At 63.2% G+C, this 21,487-nt stretch overlaps 1 protein-coding gene across 1 annotated transcript in view; it reads right to left on the reverse strand.

The window, feature by feature from the left end:
• Positions 1–21,487, reverse strand: part of DLGAP2 (DLG associated protein 2) — a 72,796-nt gene that overhangs the window by 37,358 nt on the left and 13,951 nt on the right. Inside the window, exons 2-4 of the mRNA XM_079779033.1 lie at positions 17,789–18,849; positions 14,277–14,488; positions 1,547–1,694 (exon numbers count right to left, since the gene is read on the reverse strand). Coding sequence (XP_079635159.1) covers positions 1,547–1,694; positions 14,277–14,488; positions 17,789–18,781 — 1,353 coding nt within the window. The 5' untranslated portion in view covers positions 18,782–18,849. The remainder of the gene's footprint in view (positions 1–1,546; positions 1,695–14,276; positions 14,489–17,788; positions 18,850–21,487) is intronic.

Raw genomic sequence — 21,487 nt, forward strand, 5'->3', positions numbered from 1 at the left:
TCGCCGTCTGCCCTCCACCAGGGCCACCACCTCATTCTGCCTCCCCCACCCTTTCTTCCTCGGCCTGTGGCATGAGCACCCTCACTTCTTTGGAGTTTAGCAGGTGATGATTTTTAAGTCTGTGATTTACCGTCCTGGCGTGGAGTCCCCTGGGACTCTAAAAGTCCCAACTGCATTTTATTATTTTAAATATATTCTTATTGACTTCAGAGAGGAAGGGGGAGGGAGAGAGAGATGGGAACATCCATGATGAGAGAGAATCTTTGATCGGCTGCCTCCTGCACGCCCCCCACCGGGGTTCAAGCCCGCAGCCCGGGCCTGTGCCCTGATAGGGAATCGAACTGTGACCTCCTGGTTCAGAGGTTGACGCTCAGCCACTGAGGCAGCCTGGCTGAGCCCAGTTGCATTTTAAGAAATGATCGGGGCTGGGACAGTGGGGGGTCCTGGGGCAGAGACAGGCTGGGCCGGGGACCTCGTGGAGGGTCGTGACCCTGGGCAGGTGACACGGTCCCAGGTCTCTAGGGGGTGACACGCTCATATTCCCCATGAGTCCCATCGGGAGGCTTTCCCTGGAAATCTAACCGAGGGAACCGCGGGGCCGAGACCCGGTGGACGAGGCGGGGGTGGGAGGAAGGCCGGAACTTAGGAGTGAAGCGTGGGAACCCCCGCCCGCCCAGCGGGTCCGGCGCTCTCCTTTGCGAGGGGGTTAGACGTGCACCTGCGTCCTACAAGCAAAGGGCGCGGTTCAGGAGAGGGCCGTCTGGCGGGTGTTCCGGCCACAGCGTCTCAGCGAGCTTCTCGCGTGAACGTGACTTCCCCGGGCAAACGAGAGGTGGGGAGAAGGGTCTCGAATTGGCCGGGAAAGCATAGAAGTGGCCTGCCCTCTGCGAGCCGACTGTCCCCGAGCTCGAGGGAGCGTCGGAACGTGGAAAGGGCTCCCCTCGGGCAGTCAGACCGCGGCTCGGTCCCGGGGGCGTCCCTGGAGGGCGTCAGGCCTGGGAGAGGTCAGTGTGGTCTGCAGTGTCCCACACCTCCTCTGTGACCCGCCAGCTCGGGAACGCAACTCCAAGTGCTGCTGGGGAAGGAGCCGAGGCCAGGAGCACGGGGAGATGGGAGGGTGCAGGTGAGGAAGGGGAGGGCCTGTTTGTGGAGCCAACGGTGGGCTCCCCGGAGGTCACCACACGTGACCTTTACAGAGAGGTGTGCTGTGGGGAGGGTGTGGCACCATCAGGAGCACCCCCGGCCCATTTTACTGGGAAAAGGAAGACAGTCTGAGCTAACTCAGCAGCAAGGGGCTGAGATGGCCCGCTGGTCCGTCCTTCCTTCCTCGGAAGAGATCAATGTAAGCATCACAGTCATAAATGTCGGGACAACTGCACCTCAGGAAGGCCCCAGATTGGTAATCTGTGGAAGGTCTTCTCCTGGCCTCCCCCTAGACCTGGGGCTGGGGGGGGGGGAGGGCTGTCACCCTGGCAGGAAGACCCCTGGGGACAACACAGCTTTAGAGATGGGGCCTGGGGGACGAGGGGTGGCAAGGGGTCCCCACCTGGCTCACACAGCTGGCCTGGCTCAGCATGCTGACCGCCCTCATGTAGCTCTGGTTCCTGGAGCGAAACTTCGGGGAGTTGTAGTTGGCAGAGGGGTCCAGGCTGTGGCCGGCCGGCCCGTCGCTGGCGGCTTGCAGGTAGCTCTGGCTACAAGGGAAGGAGCGAGAGAAAAGGGATTGCGTGAACAGCAGGGGAGGGGCAGGGGGCGCGATGGAACCAGGGCCGAGCACAACCCACACCGCCATGTTGACGGATGCCTCTGCCGCATGCAAACCCTCGCACGGTTCACATTTGCAAATACGAATTGCACCCAGCGTGAGAGCGAGGCTATTTGCAAAACGGCTCTGCCTCCTGACACTTTATGGCCGGGCAGAAATGAGCACCACCCCACGTGTTTAAGGACGTGCTGCAGGAAAAGGAGCTGAGCCGGAGCCAAACACCCGGGAAAGCTCATAAACACCGCGCTGGCTCTCGGCGTCGTTACCGACCGGAGGACGAAAGGACGAGAAAAGGCTTGCCTTCGGTCTTCACTTACGCAAAGTTGCCCAGACTCTGCGACACGGGCGGAGAGAAGGAGCAGGCCGAGAAATTAAGTCCACTCCATCGTCATTATGACCCGTGTCTCTCCCGGACTCCCCGGGAAACCGATTCTCCCCGCCTCCCTTTCTGCTCTTTGCTAAACGTCGGAAGCGTACGGCAAGGGGAGGGCGCCTGAGCGTCAGCTGAGCTTAACCTGCCAGCACGCGGAACGCCCTTCAGGCTCTGCTGACGCTCTCTCCACCACGGGAGCGCTAAGGAGGGCCCCAGCACAGCCGCTGTAGGGAACGTGGCTGGTTCTGGCTCCGCCGTCGGCCGGTTAGCAGGTGCCTTGCTGTTCAAGGCGAACTCTTTTTGTTGTTGCTGACCCTCCCCCGAGAACAGATTTCCACGGACTTTTGAAGAGAGTGGAAGGGAGCGGGAGAGACAGAGAGTGCCGTGGACGTGACAGACACACCCACTGGCTGCCTCCTGCTCACGCCCAACCAGGGCTGGGATCGAGCCTGCAACCAAGGTGCATGCCCTCGACCGGAATCGAGCCTGCCACCCCTCAGTCCGAGGGCGGACGCTCTAACCACTGGGCAGCACTGGGCTGAGGGCAGGAAGACGCCCCCCACACGCGGCCAGCTGGCTGTCCCCACACGGAACCGGCCAGAGCCCGGGGAAGCAGCAAAATGCCCTCCGCTCCCCGGGACACGGCCACGTGTGGGGGCTCCTGTGGACCGTGTGGGTCACAGCCCGCCTCGTGTGTGCGAGTGTGTGTCTCTGTGTGTGTGCATGTGTCTGTGTGCGTGCATGTTTGTGTGCATGTGTGTGTCTCTCTGTGTGTGCATATGTCTGTGTCTGCGTGCATGTGTGTGTCTCTCTGTGTGTGCATGTGTCTGTGCGTGTGTCTGTGCGTGCGTGCATGTTTGTGTGCATGCGTCTCTCTCTGTGTGTGCATGTGTATGTGTGTGTGTGTGTGTGTGCGTGTGTCGGTGCAGGGGCTCAGGGGGCTGTGCTGGCGCGTAGGCTCTTGGCTCACTTCTGCTTTCAGAAGACGCAAACTTCCCTGCCTCTCGCATCGCCGCCTGCGTGTCCTTGAAGTCGCTGCTCCCAGACCTTGCGTTTCTACGGGTTAGCACCGAGCCCTTATTTCCTTCCACTGGAATAGCGCGCACGTCTGGTAATGGCACCACCCATCATGTTAACAGCCTCGGTGACGGGTGCTTCCCAGCCCGAGAGCCCCCGGCGCGCCTCCTGGGTGGGGCCGCGGCGTGCAGCCCGAGCCGGGCGCCGTGGCTGGGGGACGGCACTCACGTGCGACTCAGCAGGATTGGGGGCCTATGTTTAGGGTATCTGCTCTCACCCCAATGACTCCCTTTATCCCCAAATGGGGCAATGCCACCTCCAGGAAATAGCCGCTGCAGAGAGCGAGTCACTTTTCCTCTTACACGCAGACGGCAGCTGCGCTCGGCACACGCCGTGCCCTGGCCGCCTGGTGGGCATTTCACACGGTCCTGACCGTTCTGTCTCCACAGGAACCCCGTCGGGGAGGGCTGTTCATATTTTATTTATTTATTTACCATACTTTCCGGCGTATAAGACGACTGGGCGTATAGAAGATTTTCCTGGGTTAAAAAGTCGTCTTATATGCCGGAAAATACGGTATTTATTTAAAATATATTTTTATTGATTTTAGAGAGGAAGGGAGAGAGAGAAACATCCATGATGAGAGAGAATCATGGGTCAGCTGCCTCGTGCACGCCCCACATTGGGGATCGAGTCCACAACCTGGGCCTGTGCCCTGACTGGGAACTGAACCGTGACCTCCTGGGTCATAGGTTGTTGCCCAACCATTGAGCCACGTTGGTCGGGCAGGCTAGGGCCATTCATACCTATCACGGTGCCAACGGGGACACTGAGGCACGGCGGCCGTGAGCGCCCGCCCTGGCGCACCCAGAGCCAAGGCAGAGCTGGATGCGGCGTCCGCTCCGGACTCACGCCTTCGACCCCGAGATCAAAGTGCTGGCGGCAGAGCCCAGGGGCCTGGCCCTCGAGCCTCAGGCTCACTACGTTTAATCCATTATTTGATCACAGCGATTTAGGGCTTTCTCCTACAGCGACCAAGGCCGGGCATCCTGAAACCATCGCAGACCGGAGGCCGGAAGTCCGACACCACGCCTGGCCCGGTCAGGGCCGCCCTCCGCAGTGCAGCACCGGCGGGCCCCGGGCCTCCCTCCAGGGCCCGCCTCGCCGCTCCCTGGAGTTCCGCCTGTCGGAGCCCCACATTGTTTCTAAACTCCCTTTAAGCCCCTCAAGTTACGCCCCCAAATGGCCATTCCTGCTGGAGCAGCCCAGCTGCCAGGGATGAAACGTTAGTGCACGTGTGGTCCTGGTGGGAGCTCAGAAAACGTCCTAAGGAGCCATGGAAAGATTTCTAGAATCACACAGAAACATCTTTTCTGCAACTACCCCCCCCCCCATGACACCCATCTTAGAGTCGCTGCGTGGAGAGGCCCTGTCCCGGGAGCCACAGGAGAGACGTGGCCGTGGGAGAGCCACGCTCCCCGGAGGGCTCCACCCACTTCCTGCCTGCGCCGGCCCAGCCCGCTGCCGAGCGGCTCAGCCTCCTGGTGACTCAGCTCCTGGAAAAACAACCTTATGTAACAGCACGTGCCGGCCTCTGCCACAGCTGCTCCCCACGGCCATGGGGGCCCCAGGCAAACCGCCCTCCCTGCCCCCGCCCTTGGAAGGGGGTGGAGTTTATGGGGTCGGACGAAGGAGAGACATACGGCACCTGCTTTTACACTGAACATGTGACCCCAAACAAGGCATCCCTCTATTTGAAAGATTTCTTTTTTCTTGATTTTTTTAGAGAGAGAGAGGAAGGGAGAGGGAGAGGGGGATAGAAACGTCAATGATGAGAGAGAATCATGGATCGGCTGCCTCCTGCACGCCCCACACTGGGGATGGAGCCTGCAACCCAGGCATGTGCCCTGACCAGGAATGGAACTGTGACCTCCTGGTTCATAGGTCGATGCTCAACCACTGAGACACACTGGCCGGGCCTGGGCCCTGCCCGGGAATGAAACCGGGACAGTGCCCAGACCACCACACCACACCGTAAGAGGCTGTTTGGAGGTTAGGAGAGCTGAGCGGCTGGCACAGGACCCCACGAGCACTCTGTGGGTGGAAGCACCATCCCCTGCCCGCCAGGCGCTCCTGGTGGCAGCGGAGGCTGCAGCGCGGATTCCCAGCCCACGGGTCCTCTCGGGCACCCCGGCTCCGGCACAGCTGCCTGCGGTCCCCCTGACGGCAAGCACTGCCGCCCGAGACCTGGAAGCACGCGTCACAGCACTGGCCTTCCTGCCGCCGCCGCCCCGGGAACCGGCGAGTGTGGCCGGAGAGAAGGCCCCGGTTTAAAGCTCTGACTCAGCACTTCCGAGGTTCATTTCTGCCATCAGTTTGCGAACATCTTCCCTCGGGACGTGTTTCCCAGAAGAAGCACCGGCCAGGGCCCGGGCTGAGTGAGCGGTTTTCAGAGGGATCGGGGGTGGGGGTGGGGGTAAGGGGGGGGGGAGCCCAGCGTCGCCGGGGCCGCAGCCCCCGTGTCCCCTGGAAACGCTGGCCCAGGGGAAGGGGGCTCTGTTGGCCAAGGTGCCCTGCGCACCCCCGGGTGGCGGGTTCGAGCCCCGGTCCAGACCGTGTGGGAACCACCGACCGATGTTCTGGCTCTCTGTCTCTCTCAACACGTTTTGGGGGGAGGATTAAAAAACAAAACCAAAACCCTGTTTGTGCGTCAGATGCTCCTGCACACACGTTCATCCAGCAACGCGAGTCGCCATCTCGCAGATGCTGCGGTGGCGCCAGGGCCCGAGCCGGCCGCGTCCTCGCCCAGCGCTGCGCCGTGCGGAGGGGGAGGGGGCCACGGGCTTGGTTTTCTGAAGGAGCGACTAAGGACCCACGTTCCTGAACCCCCGTTCCTGCCCTCAAGCTGCTTCAGGCTCAGCTTCTGACACGCAGTCGAGGGAGAGGCAGCCCGAGGGAGAGGCAGTGGGTCAGACTCCGCTACAGGGAGAGCGGCTGCGAAGCCAGAGGGAGGGGGTGCGAGGGACCGCGCCCGGTTCACCTTTGTGGGAGGAACGTCGACACGCAGTGTCAGATGGACACGCAGACACCCAGATGAACATGCAGACACCCAGACGGACACGAAGGCACCCAGACGGACATGAAGGCACCCAGACGGACACGCAGACACCCAGACAGACATGCAGGCACCCAGACGGACATGCAGACACCCAGACGGACATGCAGACACCCAGATGAACATGCAGACACCAGACGGACACGAAGGCATCCAGACGGACACGAAGGCATCCAGACGGACATGCAGACACCCAGACGGACATGCAGACACCCAGACGGACATGCAGACACCCAGACGGACATGCAGACACCCAGACGGACATGCAGACACCCAGACGGACACGCAGACACCCAGATGAACATGCAGACACCCAGACGGACACGAAGGCACCCAGACGGACACGAAGGCACCCAGACGGACATGCAGACACCCAGACGGACATGCAGACACCCAGACGGACATGCAGACACCCAGACGGACACGAAGGCACCCAGACGGACATGCAGACACCCAGACGGACACGCAGACACCCAGATGAACATGCAGACACCCAGACGGACACGAAGGCACCCAGACGGACATGCAGACACCCAGACGGACATGCAGACACCCAGACGGACATGCAGACACCCAGACGGACATGCAGACACCCAGACGGACACGAAGGCACCCAGACGGACATGCAGACACCCAGACGGACATGCAGACACCCAGACGGACATGCAGACACCCAGACGGACACGAAGGCACCCAGACGGACATGCAGACACCCAGACGGACATGCAGACACCCAGACGGACATGCAGACACCCAGACGGACACGAAGGCACCCAGACGGACATGCAGACACCCAGATGAACATGCAGACACCCAGACGGACATGCAGGCACCCAGAGGGACATGCAGACACCCAGACGGACACGAAGGCACCCAGACGGACATGCAGACACCCAGACGGACACGCAGGCACCCAGACGGACATGCAGGCACCCAGACAGACATGAAGGCACCCAGACGGACATGCAGACACCCAGACAGACATGCAGGCACCCAGACGGACATGCAGACACCCAGACGGACATGAAGGCACCCAGACGGACACGCAGACACCCAGACGGACACGAAGGCACCCAGACGGACATGCAGACACCCAGACGGACATGCAGACACCCAGACGGACATGCAGACACCCAGACGGACACGAAGGCACCCAGACGGACATGCAGACACCCAGACGGACACGCAGGCACCCAGACGGACACGAAGGCACCCAGACGGACATGCAGACACCCAGACGGACATGAAGGCACCCAGACGGACACGCAGGCACCCAGACGGACACGAAGGCACCCAGACGGACACGCAGACACCCAGACGGACACGCAGGCACCCAGACGGACACGAAGGCACCCAGACGGACATGCAGACACCCAGACGGACACGAAGGCACCCAGACGGACACGCAGGCACCCAGACGGACATGAAGGCACCCAGACGGACACGCAGACACCCAGACGGACACGAAGGCACCCAGACGGACACGCAGACACCCAGACAGACATGAAGGCACCCAGACGGACATGCAGACACCCAGACAGACATGCAGGCACCCAGACGGACATGCAGACACCCAGACGGACATGAAGGCACCCAGACGGACACGCAGACACCCAGACGGACATGCAGACACCCAGACGGACATGAAGGCACCCAGACGGACACGCAGACACCCAGACGGACATGAAGGCACCCAGACGGACATGCAGATGCCCAGACAGACATGAAGGCACCCAGACGGACATGCAGACGCCCAGACGGACACGCAGACACCCAGACGGACACGAAGGCACCCAGACGGACATGCAGACACCCAGACGGACACGCTGGGACACCCAGACGGGGGAACGAAATTATGCACCTTTAGGCCAATGGGGACCAAGGCAGTGAATAGAAACGCGGGAAATGAAACCCAGGCGTAGGCTGCCTGGAAATGCACATTAATGTGTATTTATGGGACAGTGTAGAATGGGACGCGTGGGAAATTTATATATGTAACAGTGGGGGGTCCAGCCTCTTTCACCACAGGCCGGGGCTCCTCTGGGGAGCTTAGAGGTAGCACCATCAACGGCCCGCCACGTCCTCCCGGGGTACAGGTGAGAGACGTGGAAATGGCCCCCACACACGCTTGCACATGCGTGTTCACTGCAGAATCATTCACAACAGCCCTAAAGAAGAAACCACACAATGTCCGTGTGACGGAGGAATAAATAAACGGCGGTGTGTCTGTACCCCCCACGGATGAACCTCAAACACGTGGAGCTGAGGAAGAAGGCAGACACGAAGGTCACACGGGGACTGCGTGTGTGTGACAGTGCAGAACGGGCAGACAGCGGGACAGACGCAGAGTGGCAGCTGCCAGGGCTGCGGGAGGTGGGGGGGCAGGCGGGGGAGTCGGGGATGTGGGGGGAGGCGGGGGAGCTGGGGGGGCTGCGGGAGGTGGGAGGAGCTGGGGGGGAGCCGGGGGTCTGGGGGGGCTGCGGGAGGTGGGAGGAGCTGGGGGGGAGCCGGGGGTCTGGGGGGAGGCGAGGGAGCTGGGGGGGCAGGCGGGGGAGCTGGGGGGATTGCCAGTGTGTCTGGGTTCTTTCTGGTGTGAAGAGAAGGTTGTAAAACTGGTCACAATGAAGGTTGCAGGGCTCTGTGAAGATGCTAAAAGCCACTGACTCGTGTGCCAAATGGGTGAGTGGCACGGTGTACACATTATATCTCACTGAAGCCTTAGAAATTATATCTCACTGAAGCCTTCAGAAATCAGATACTTGCCCGGCCAGCGAGGCTCAGTGGTTGAGCGTCAACCTATGAACTAGGTCACAGTTTGATTCCCGGTCAGGGCACAGGCCCAGGTTGCAGGCTCGATCCCCAGTGTGGGCCGTGCAGGAGGCAGCCGATCAATGACTCTCATCATTGATGTTTCTCTCTCTCTCTCTCTCTCTCTCTCTCTCTCTCTCTCTCTCTCTCTCACTTCCTCTCTGAAACCAATAAAGATATATTAAAAATAGATGAAGTATATTTTAAAAAAGGAAGTTGGAATGTTGGTCAAAATATTACACACACACACGCACACACACACACACAAATAACACACAACATTGCCCGGCCGGCATGGCTCAGTGGTTGAGCATCAAACCAGGAACCAGGAGGTCACCGGCTTGATTCCAGGTCGGGGCACAGGCCCGGGCTGTGGACTCAATGCCCAGTGTGGGGCGTGCAGGAGGCAGCCGATCCATCATTCTCTCATAATTGATCTCTCTCTCTCTCTCTCTCTCTCTCTCTCTCTTCCTCTCTGAGATCAATAAAAAAATAAAAAAATAAAAACATTTAAAAAAATAAAGACAAACGTCTTTAAACACAGAGAGTCGGGAAGCGCGCCGTGCCTGCCAGCACCGTCCCCTTCTGCCGTGACGGCTGCTGGAGACAGGGTGGCGGCCACACACCTGGTCTCCATCACAAGACCGAGCAGGTAAGCCAACAGCAGAGGACACACGTGTGCCACTAGACGTACAAAAACACGCTCAGCGTCACTGGCCATCCGAGAGATGCAAATGCCAGCCACAGCGAGGCGCCACCGCACGCCGTCAGAACGGCTGCCGCCAACAAATCAACGAACAAGTGTTGGCGAGGATGCGGAGCGAAGGGGCCCTCGTGCACTGCTGGCGGGACTGCAGACGGGGGCAGCCACTGTGGAGAACAGGATGGCGTTTCCTCGAAAAGCTGAACACGGAACGGCCTCGCCCTAGCCGGTGTGGCTCAGTGGATAGAGCGCCGGCCTGTGGACTGACGGGTCCCGGGTCCGATTCCAGTCAAGGGCACATGCTCGGGTTGCAGGCTCCATGCCAGTGAGGGGCGTGCAGGAGGCAGCCAGTCCCTGATTCTCTCTCATCATGGGTGTTTCTCTCTCTCTCCCTCTCCTTTCCTTTCTGAAAGCAATAAAAAAAAAATTCCTGAAAATGGACCTGCCTTATGACCCAGCGCTCCCACTTCTGGGAATGTACCTGAAGGAGCCCAGCACAGTGATCTGAAAGAACGTGTGCACCCCTATGTTCACAGCGTGCTCCTCACCACAGCCAAGGTCTGGGAACGGCCGAGGCGCCATCAGCAGGTGAGTGGGAAACAAGGCTGTGGACGTGTACACCATGGAATGCCGCCGGCCGTGACCATGAAGTAGGCCTACCTTCTCTGACAGCACGGGTGGACCCACAGGGTGTGACGGTCAGTGAAGTCAGTCAGCCAGAGACAGACGGATAACCCAGGATTTCACGGACATGCAGAATGAAGCCCCAGCACAAACTAAGCGAACAAACACGATGAGAACAAACTCGCAGACAGAGAACAGACGGACGGTGCGGGAGGGGAGGGGGGCGGCTGGGTGGCAAAGGTGAAGGGATTAATCAGGAAGGACAAGTTGGCGGTCACAGCACAGCCAGGGCACAGAAAGTACAGCTTAGGGCAGGGGTCCTCAAACGTTTTAAACAGGGGGCCAGTTCACTGTCCCTCAGACCATTGGAGGGCCGGACTATAGTTTAAAAAAAACTATGAACAAATTCCTATGCACACTGCACATATCTTATTTTGAAGTAAAAAAACAAAATGGCAAAAACACCCGCACGTGGCCCGCGGGCCGTAGTTTGAGGACACCTGGCTTAGGGGACACAGGCAGGAATACTGTGGTCACGTGTACGGTGCCACGTGCGCGCTGGGACACTGAGGGGAACGCTGTGGGAATATACGCGTGTCTAACACCGTGCCGAACACCGGAAACCAATACAGAATCATTTTAAATATAAATGGTAATTAAAAAATAAAAGCACGGAGCATAAAAGATATTTAAACACTGCTTTGAAAAGCGATCATTTCGATCAGTTAAGACCAGATCTGTGGATAACGGGAATAGAAGCCCACAAAGAGCAGCAGGTCAGAGAGGAGTGGGAACAGGGCCTCCGGCCAGGGCGCGGGATGCAGGACGCGGCGGGCGCACACCCGGACGGGCCAGCGTCTCCCACTCGCACCCCTGCGCCGTGGCTGACGGAGGGAGACATGGCAACATGGAGCTAAGGAAACCGAGGGGAGAAGCCTGTGGTCAGCACGGCCACGGCCTAGGAGACGGGAAACAGCAGGAACCGGAGAAGGAAGGCGGGCTGACCCCGCACCCGGCCCTCAGGACGCCGTGGGCTGTAGCCCGCCACCCTTCGGAGACAACCCCAGGCGGCAGCCGCGTGGCCTGCGCTGCTCCCCCCCCCCCCCCCCCCGCCCCGACAGCAGTCCAAGGACGTCCTCGGAACCGCCTCCCGACCGTGGCCGGTTTCCGGAGACAGAGGGATTGGCAACGATTCCTGCCGAGGGCCCGGGGTCGGGGTGAGGCCACGCGGCCGGCGTGTCGCTACAAGGTTTGCACGCTGTCCTCGGAGGGGCCTGCTCTGTGGGAAAATGTTTGTATTGATTGCAGAGAGGAAGGGGGAGGGAGAGGGAGAAACATCAGTGAGGAGAGAGAATCATGGACCGGCTGCCTCCTGCACGCCCCCCACTGGGGATGGAGCCCGTAACCCGGGCCTGTGCCCTGACCGGGAGTCGAACCCTGACCTCCTGTCCATAGGTCGACACCCACTGAGCACGGTGGCTGGGCAGAGGCGATCTCTCTAAGACAGGGTCCTGTCTGTCACGGGTCGGGGAGAGGAGCCGCAGGACGGTCTCGGCGGAATGCTCACAGCGCGCAGTGGGGCAGCACCAGGGGCCCCGGGCAGAGGGGGGGGAGGGACCCTCTGATGAGAGACACTTGCAGCTCCTGGAACCCAGGAGGTTGGACTCATCGGAGCCGCAAACACGCTCTGGGCGCCGGCAACGCCTTCGCCGGAACCACACGGAACAGCGGCCCGGCCCAGCCGCGGGGAAGGCGGCCGCGGGAGCGGAGACGGCTCCCCCTCCGGAGCCCGGGCGCCCGTGGTGCACACGCCGCCGCAGGGGAGCGCTCGGGCTGGCAGCTGGTCCCTCCTGTGGCTGAGGTGCCGGAGCGTCTGCCCTCCGGGCGGAGAGAGGAGCCTGGGGACACGGAGCTGCCTGCGCTCCCCGCCCGCACACGGACGGCCTCGTGTCGGACGCTTCACAAGGAGGCCTCCCGTGTCCTTCGCCGTCACCCGTCCTCTCAGCTGATGACGACTGTCCCTGACCCGCGGTGCCCAGGAAGCCATGTCCCCCACCGCCCCGGTGTGCGCGGCCGAGGACACCACACAAGAGGACACGGGGCGGCAACAAACCAGGGTCTCGGCCTCTGAGAGGACAGGCCCCGGGGCATGCGCGGCCAGGGGAGCCCAGCGTCTAGGACTCGCCCAGGAGGTGGCTGGGCTGGGCATGGGGGCCGAGCTGAGCGGGGCTGGGGGTGGGGACAACATCCCACTGTGGGTGGGGTGTGGGGTGTGGGGTGTGGCCGTGGTATGGGGTGTGGGGTATGAGGTGTGGGGACAATGTCTGGCTGGGCGTGGGGTGTGGGCGGTGGGGGCCTGGGGGGTGGGAGGTGGAGGTGGGGGGGTGGGGGCACAGTGCCCACCGGTGTCTGAGACCCACAAATAGAAGGGGGGAGGCTGTGTCTGGTCCTGCCTGACTGCAGGGCATCTGGGTCCCCCACACCCCACAGCCCCCCTGCCACTGCTCCCAGTGGTTTCCTTGCTCACACCCCCTCATGTCCCCAAGTGTGTGAGCGCCCCCTGACCGCCTCCTCTGGGCAGCACACGCCCCACCCCCCCGGGCAGCGCAGCACGGCAGCCGGGCACGTGACTGAGTCTGCGATAGGCACAGTTCATGTTCCTCACGTTAACCCTCTGGTCCGGCTGCAGTCCGAGATCTGGCTTTTCCCTCGGAGCTGGCGGAGAGGACGCCGGGAGACGTCACCGCGTGTGGGGCGCCGAGGGGACACCCCAGCCGCGTGCCGCCGCCAGCTCCCGTGCCGCGTCCCCGAAGCACCAGGCGGCTGACCTGCCGCTGGACAGCGGGGGCTCACACCGGACCGCAGTCCCACACGCGCACCCCGAGCCCAGCGCCGCGGCCAGGCCAGGGGGCGCCGCCAGGAGTCAGGTTCCCGCAGCCACCGGAGCGCCACTCACCAAACCGCCGTCTCTCTCTACATGCTGAAGTGAAACGTCTCCGTGACGTGTCTTTGGACAAACATAAAGCTTATGCCATTATATCCGTGAAATCAGTCCATTTCCTCCCCTCACCCGGCAAAAACGTGTTGCCTAAGCGTGCACTTATGAAATCATAGTAAAAACATGTCATATTGTGATTCTCACATACTCTCACACACACACCTCTCTCTCACACACACACAATCACACACTCTCTCATGCACACTCATACAACTCTCACACATCTCACATGCTCACACACTCACACACACACATACTCTCACACATGCAGTCATTACACACTCATACACATGCACACTCACACACCTACCCACACATATTCACACAACTCTCATACATGTCACATGCTCACACACACACTCACACTCACACAACTCTCATACACAGTCATGGCACACTCATACACTCATGCACACTCACGCACACTCACATACCATCCGCGCATACTCTCACACACTCATACAACTCGCACACACCTCTCACACGCTCACGCACACTCACGCACACTCACACACACCTCTCACACGCTCACGCACACTCACGCACACTCACACACACCTCTCACACGCTCACGCACGCTCACGCACACTCACACACATGCTTCTGATGACAATAGCTGAGTGATCGGAGACGACATCGATGGACACGCCGCTGTGACCCGGCTTTAAGTGAACACCGGACTGAGAAGCCGCCGGGCTGGTCCCTTAATCACTATGCCCTCCGGAAGCCTCCTCTCTCTCGAGGACGTGCCAGCTGATGGCCACCAGTCTGAGGTTTTCACCCCGGAAATGATTTTGGGGGGGCCGCGGGGAGCGGGGAGCGGGCTGAGACGCGAGGGCGGCGCGGGGAGGCGCGCGGGGGGGGGTGTCTTACGTTGGCAGCGCTCCCAGCGGCCGCGGTCCCAGGGACTTGAGCAAGGGCTCCGGCCGCATGGCCGCCGTGGGCGACGTTTTGGGGCTGGAGTCGGACTCGCCGCTGTCCTCGTCGCCCATGGCCTTGATGTAGCTGCCGCTCCGCATCCTCCGGCAGGGGATCTCCTCGTCCTTGCCGCCCGGCGGGTACCCGGCCCACTCGTCCTGAGGCACCTGGGGGAGAGCAGACGGCGTCCGTGTCACACCGAGCGAGGCGCGGAGACACGGCGCGCCTCCTTATTTTCATTATGTTTACTGATCTCAGAGAGAAGAGGGAGAGACAGGGACACCGATGAGAGCCACGGACCGGCTGCCTCCTGCACGCCCCTCCTGGGGACTGAGCCCGCCACCCGGGCCTGTGCCCTGACCGGGCATTGAACCCTGACCTCCTGGGTCATGGGTCGGCACTCAACCTCTGAGCCTCCCCGGCCGGGCAGAAGGCTCTTTAGGGTCATTCGTGGCTGAACGTGAGGCACACAGACCGGGCGGTGCCCTGGGGGCTGCCCCTGAACCCCAAAAGGGCATCAACAGGAAGTTACTGCTTCCCCGTTACAAAGCGCCAGAGGAACAGGCGGGAGTGAGGACATGTTAGAACAGCAGCTGAGAACCCCCCGTGACCTGGAAGAACCGCAGGAAGGTCAGAGCGTGTCCTCCGGGCCGGGGCCGGCGGCCTGAGCGCTGGCGGAGGAGTCACCGCGCGGGGGAGGAGGACGAAGCAGAAACAGAGAGGAGGGGGTGTCGCGTGGCAGCTGGTGGTCCCCACGCGGGGTCCCCCTTCCTGTCCCAGAAGCCCCTGCAGCGGGCGCCGGGAGCTCAGCTGCCACTCGCCCACCCACTCGGGTGACGTTCGCTGACGGCGACCTCTGACGCTTCGCCGCTGACGGGGAAACGGAAAACAAGAGCCTTTTCGGAGGGCAAAGGGATCCCATTTCCTCCGGACTGCCCGTCGTCTGCTCAGACCTCAGGCGGGACAGTCTTCCTCCGGGGTCAGCGACCTCTGCACCCGGGACCCCAAAAAGCACCTCTGTCTGCTGCGTGGCGGGCCTGGAGAGCGTCACGCGGAGCGGAGCAGGCCGGTCGGACAAAGACAAGCATCGCATGACCGCGCTCCTGTGTGGATCTCATCAACAACGTAACCCGATGACCAAAAGCAGATCCAGAGCCCTGGCCGGTCTGGCTCAGTGGATAGAGCACCGGCCTGCAGACTGAGGGTCCCGGGTTTGATTCCGGCCAAGGGCACCTGCCCAGGTTGTGAGCTCGATCCCCAGTGTGGGGCGTGCAGGAGGCAGCCGATCAATGGTTCTCTCTCATCATTTATGTTTCTATCTCTCTCTCCCTCTCCCTTCCTCTCTGAAATCAATAAAAACATACATAAAAAAGAAAAAGAAAAAATAGATCCAGAAACATAGAAGCATCGAACAGACAAACCTCAGAGGGAGGCCCGGGAGGGTGGGCGGGGCGGGAAGGGGGTGGGGGGTAAGAGATCAGCCGAAGAACTTGAATGAATATAAGCATCACCATGGACAGACCATAGAGGGGTGGAGGCCTGGGCTGGGGGCGGAAGTGGGCTGGGAGAGGTCAATGGGGGAAAAGGGGACGTATGTAATACTTCCCTCCATCAATAAAGAATTAAAAAATAAATAAAAATACAAAACGACGCGTTGCTCAGCTCAGGTCTTGCTAGTTTGGGGGAAGGCACGGGCTGCGTGAGCATCTGCTGCTCCCTCCCGCTCGGTGACACCCCCCGCCGGCCGCGCAGAGTCCTCGGCGCCCGCCTCCTGGCAGCGGGACGGGTCGGCGTGCGAGCACCCGGCTTCACGGCCCACGGGCGTCTCGGGCAGGCCGCCTGCGGGGCCGTCTGTGCCGTGCCTCTCGGCAGTGCTGGGCTCAGCTCCCGTGAGTCCCCAACAGGACAGGCCGCTGGGAGACACACGTGTGACGGGGAGCCTCACGGTCAGGAGCCCCCCCACCTCCTCCCCGCACACCGCACGCCAGTGGGGACCCTGGAGGACAGAGGGGAGGAGGAGGCCACCCAGCTGTGTCCCAGGACGAGGCAGCTTCAAGCAGACACAGAGCACGCATCCCGGCAGGTCACAGGGCTCAGGAGAGCCAGGCCCTCCCCCCAGGGCCCCCGCAGCGCCCCCTGACCCCGCAGCGCCCCCTGACCCCGCAGCGCCCCCTGACCCCGCAACACCCCCTGACCCCGCAGCGCCCCCTGACCCCGCAACACCCCCTGACCCCGCAGCGCTCGCTGACCCTGCAGCGCCCCCTGACCCCACAGCGCTCGCTGACCCCGCAGCGACCCCTGACCCCGCAGCGCCTGCTGACTCCGCAGCGCCTTCCGATCTGCAGTGACGTTGCAAGAGGAAGAGCCCTCACCCCGGCTCCGAGCAGACAAGCACAGAGCACTGGCTGGCCTGTCTGGCGGCACCTGGGTGGGGAGGGGGCGGGGGGAGGTCCTGGCCGCGCCCTGCTTGGCTCTGATGCTGCGTGGTGCGTGCACGGGGCTGATACGTGACACCCGGCCCTTTTATAGGACCCGGGCTGGCCACAAGGGAAGCGTGAGGAGGGGCTGGTGAGGGCAGGGGAGGGGGTGCTCAGGAAGGAGGGGGCACAGACGAGCTTCAGCGGGAGGGAGCCTGGGGGGTCTGAGGCGGGGCAGCACCCCCTCAGGTGTCGGGGACACGGCCTGGGAGACCCCCATGGCGGACAGAACGGGAGCTCCCCTCTCTGACGATGACCGTGAAGAGGCTGACGAACCGCGAGCATCGACGCCTGCCTGTCACCAGGGTTCGCCAACACACGCAGAACGCACGTGTCCCACGTCGCTAACCAGGGATGTGCTAGCCACCGCCCCCCTCCCGGGATACCCCGTCCTGAAACGTCCCGGGGTCGGCCTCTCCTTCGAAACAGCCACCGGGTGTGGGCCGTGGACCGGGACGGCGGGCGGAGCTGCTGGAACGCCCGCGGCTCCTGACTCCCGAGGCGGCTCAGCGATGCTCTGCCCCACGCCTGACCCCGGACTCAGGGCCCTGGCGCTGGGCCTCCCGGTTCTGGGCGGGTCCTTCTCACCCGACGCACAGCCTGCAGCCCCTGTGGTCTGGCGGCGTGCACACGTGTGTGCGTGTGCATGCATGTGTGCGTGCGTGTGTGCATGTGTGTGCGTGCGTGTGAGTGTGTGCACACATGTATGTGTGTGCATACGTGCGTGTGAGTGTGCGTGCGTGCGTGTGTGTGCATGTGTGTGCGTGCGTGTGAGTGTGTGCATGCATGTATGTGCGTGCGTGTGAGTGTGTGCGTGCGCGTGTGTGCGTGCGTGTGCACGTGCACATGATAGTGAACAGACACACCCGCATTAAAGGACATCACCAGACCCCAGTTCTGCGAGGGGCACTGCTCACCTGGCATGCTGGCAGCCTCCCCGGGCGGACCCCCAGCCTGCGCCCGGGCCGGTTGGCTGCGGAGCCCCCTTACCTGGAGGTAGTGGCAGGGCCGCAGGGCCGGCCTGCCCTCGGGGTGCGCCCGCGGCTTGTCCAGGCTCAGCGAGCTCTTGCGGCAGGCCTCCTGGGCCTGGCTCACGGTCAGCGTGGACCAGGAGCTGCGCTTCCGGTACTTGGCGTCGGGCGTCAGGGCCACGCCCTCGCAGGCCGAGCACTTGACGTCGTTGTTGCTTTTGGAGGTCTTGAGGGAGAGGTCGCCGAAGGGGCCGGGCAGCGGCTCGGGGTAGCCGCGGGCCCCGTGGTCGGCCAGGTGCCGGGGGGCCGCGCCGGGGCCGCGGTAGGTGCTGTCGCTGTCCAGGTTGTCGTCCGAGCTCCACCAGCTGCTCAGGCCGGAGCGGGGCTTGCCCTCGGGCCTGCGCTCCCTGCTCTTGCTCCGCTTGCCGTGCTTGGCGTGGTGGCCGTGGGCGTGGTCCTCCGCCCGGCCGTCCGCCTTGGCCCCGTTGGCGGCGCCCTTGGACGAGCCCTCCAGCGAGTGGGACTTGGTGAAGAGCTTCTGCACCGAGTGGACCAGGTGCCGGATGCGGCCCGGGCTCTCGCCGCGCGGCTCGGCGCTGGCGGCCGACGCCCGCTGGTACTGCAGCGTGTGGAAGCCGTCCCGGTGCAGCGGCAGCTGCTTCTCGAACTGGTCCAGGAGGTTGGCGGGGATGCGGTGGGCCTTGGCGCCGGCGTGGGGCCCGGCGCAGTCCTCCCGGGCGTCGTAGTGCGAGCTGTAGTGCATGCGGGGGAAGGTGCTGCTGGACACGTGGTCGCCCAGCACCACGGGCACCATCACGCACTCGGAGTGCACGGAGCTGCGCGGCGAGCAGCGGCGGGGGTCCAGCGGGCAGCCGGCCGGGGGGCTGAGCAGGTAGGGCTGGCGCGGGTCCGCCCCCAGGCGCAGGTGCTCGCAGTCCTCGGGGGGCGCCAGGCCGCAGGTGTGGGCGGAGCACAGCGCTGGCGGGGCCCGGCCCCCCGACAGCCCCTTCATGGTCCGGGGGGCGGGGGAGTACCTCTCCTCATCGAAGGGCAGCGCGGGGGACCACGGGTACGCCGGGTCTGTGGAGAGAACACAGGGACGCCGTGAGACGCGGGCACAGCGGCGACGGACATCCGTGGATACGCGTGGGAAACGCGGACCATCGGACACCCCTCACGGAGCCACTTGGGCGTGGCCCGGGGTCCCTGGCGATCGGGCGTCAACTGCTCCAAAGTACGAGGACCTCAAGAGCAGACTGCCATTCCCGAACGGGGTGCCCCAGTGACAGACAGCCGGGGTCCCCCAGGTGCCCCTGGGCCCTGGGAAGCGAGACCGTGTGTATTAAGCAAGTCAACAGTCTGAGGGGGACACGGGTAACAGCCACTGATCTGAGCATCATGCGCACATGCAGCAGCTGGCATGCACGTAGCACACGACATAGGAAGTGATACGCTATCTTACATCCATACCATGCACACGTAGCGTGTCTATACGATGCACATGCCCGTATGTAACACGCCCCTGCAGCCTGTGTCCATGTCTGTGTGCCTCTGTAACGTGCACACGTTACATAACATGCACACGACGGGACGCCTGCAGGGGACACAGGCTTGAGACGCCGACTCCGACAGGAAAAGGGGTGGAAAGACCCGCGCACGGGTGCCCAGGAGCGATCCCCGGACGGAGCTGTCTCCTCGGGGACGTGGAGGCCAGCGGGCGCCCCTGACCAGGGCCCGGCTCCCTGCGCAGCCCACACGCCATCCCCCATGGGACACAGGCCGGAGGCTGCGCCCTCCTCTCCTGTCCCCACCGCCCGAGCCCAGCCGTCAGCCCAGGGTCAGGCGTGCTCGGAACTGCGGGCTCCGAGGCTGCGGTCACGACCAGCAGAGCCTGGCCCCTCGCACCGGACACGGGTGGCCAGTGCCCGCTTCTCCTGCCTGCCCCTGGAAAGGCCGCCCGGCCCAGCCCCACGGGAGGAGGAGGGACCCAGTCACAGGGGAGGAGGGACCCAGTCACAGGGGAGGAGGGACCCAGTCACAGGGGAGGAGGGACCCAGTCACAGGGGAGGAGGGACCCAGTCACAGGGGAGGAGGGACCCAGTCACAGGGGAGGAGGGGCCCAGTCCCAAGGGGGGAGGAGGGACCCAGTCACAGGGGAGGAGGGGACAGTCACAGGGAGGAGGGCGGTTGGCTCTCTCCCTCTCTGCTCCTCCTCTGCGCCCCGCCCCCCCCCCTCGGTGTGTTGTACATGTTTCTGGTGTTCACTGTGTGACGCTGTCAGAGTGCTGGCCGTCAGCTCGCCCTCGCTCCCTGCACCCACCTCCTCACTCCAAGGCCCTGCCTGGCTGACGCCCTCGGTCCCTGCCGGCAGGGCCACGGCAGCCGGACCACCCTCCTCTGGGCCTCTGTCCTCATCCCCCCGGACGCCGTGGCCGCGGGCTGCCCTAGACACCTCCCCACGTCCCCACAGTCCCAGGCCAGGCCCCCCCCCCAGGCCGCTCCAGGGAGCAGTTTCCCAGGGAGTGAGGCCCCGTTCGGCTGACCCGCGGCCAGGCCGTGTGCGGGTCCTCGGTCCCACAGCCACACGGCGGGGTCACCCGTCGTCTTCGGCTTTCTTCCCCACTAACCGTCCCGTCACACATCGGTCTCCCTCCACGCTACCACGGGAGCCGTTCCGTTCCGCTCACGGCTGCCTGGCCTGCCCCAGGGGGCCCCGGCGCTGGGACAGGAAGGTGGCCGCAGAAAAGCATGGCGTGGAAGGTGACGTTTTAAGGGAAATGGGTGGAATCTGATGATGCGACAGAGGAAGGGGCTACACTGCCGGGCAGCGAGAAGCAGTTCCTCACGGAGACGCGCCGTCCGGTGGGCCCCGTGGAGACACTGGCCCGGGGGAGGCAGCCACGGAGGAGCACGGTTCCTGGTCCCGTTTCCGGGAGGGTCTGAACGGCAACCCCCGCAGGGGATCGCTGGCCTCCGGGCTGGCGGGGGAGGGCCCGCTCCGAGCCGGGGATAGACGTCCTGAAGCGGACCGTGGGGACGGGGCGGCCGCTCGCCGGTGGGCACGCCGATGGCCGCGGGCTGCACGCTCGAAGGGGACTGCGGTGCGGGTCCGATCCCACACCTCTGACCGGGGAGGGCTGCACCGCGGGGGAGAGGCCGGAACAAGGCGCCGGGGAACGCTGTCCCGTGTGTCTCAGGGCCGGGCAGTAAGGACGCCGCGTTCCCCGCTGCGGTTCCCGTCTCCACGCGTGACACGCGTGGCGGGGCGCCTGGGCTTCGCTCCGACAGCCGAGGCTCAGAGGCAGACCTGGCCCCGTGACCGCACAGGGGGCTCCGGGGCCCCTGGTCTTTCATGCCGGCTCACGCGTCCTGGACCGGGTTCGGATCCACAGGTTCGTCACGGGTGTGTTCCACACTTTTCTGTCACTCACCGTGTCACGTTGTTACAAAATGAGACGGCGCATAAATTAGCAAATGGATTCGTTTTCATCATCCAGGTTCTGCAGGGAAGGGTTGGGACGGCTGATGTCCTGCGCGGAAGGCGCTGAGGAGAGCGACAGGCGACAGTGTGCGCCCGGCCCAGGGCGGGAGGGACCCCGCAGCACGCATCAGCGTCACCGACATTCCAAGCTGGCCCGTGACGGCTCCCGATACCCCGCGCTTCCTGGTCTGTGACGGCTCCCGATACCCCGCGCTTCCTGGCCCGTGACGGCTCCTG

This window comes from Cnephaeus nilssonii (assembly GCF_951640355.1).
Source record: "Cnephaeus nilssonii genome assembly, chromosome: 8".
Taxonomy (NCBI): Eukaryota; Metazoa; Chordata; class Mammalia; order Chiroptera; family Vespertilionidae; genus Cnephaeus; species Cnephaeus nilssonii.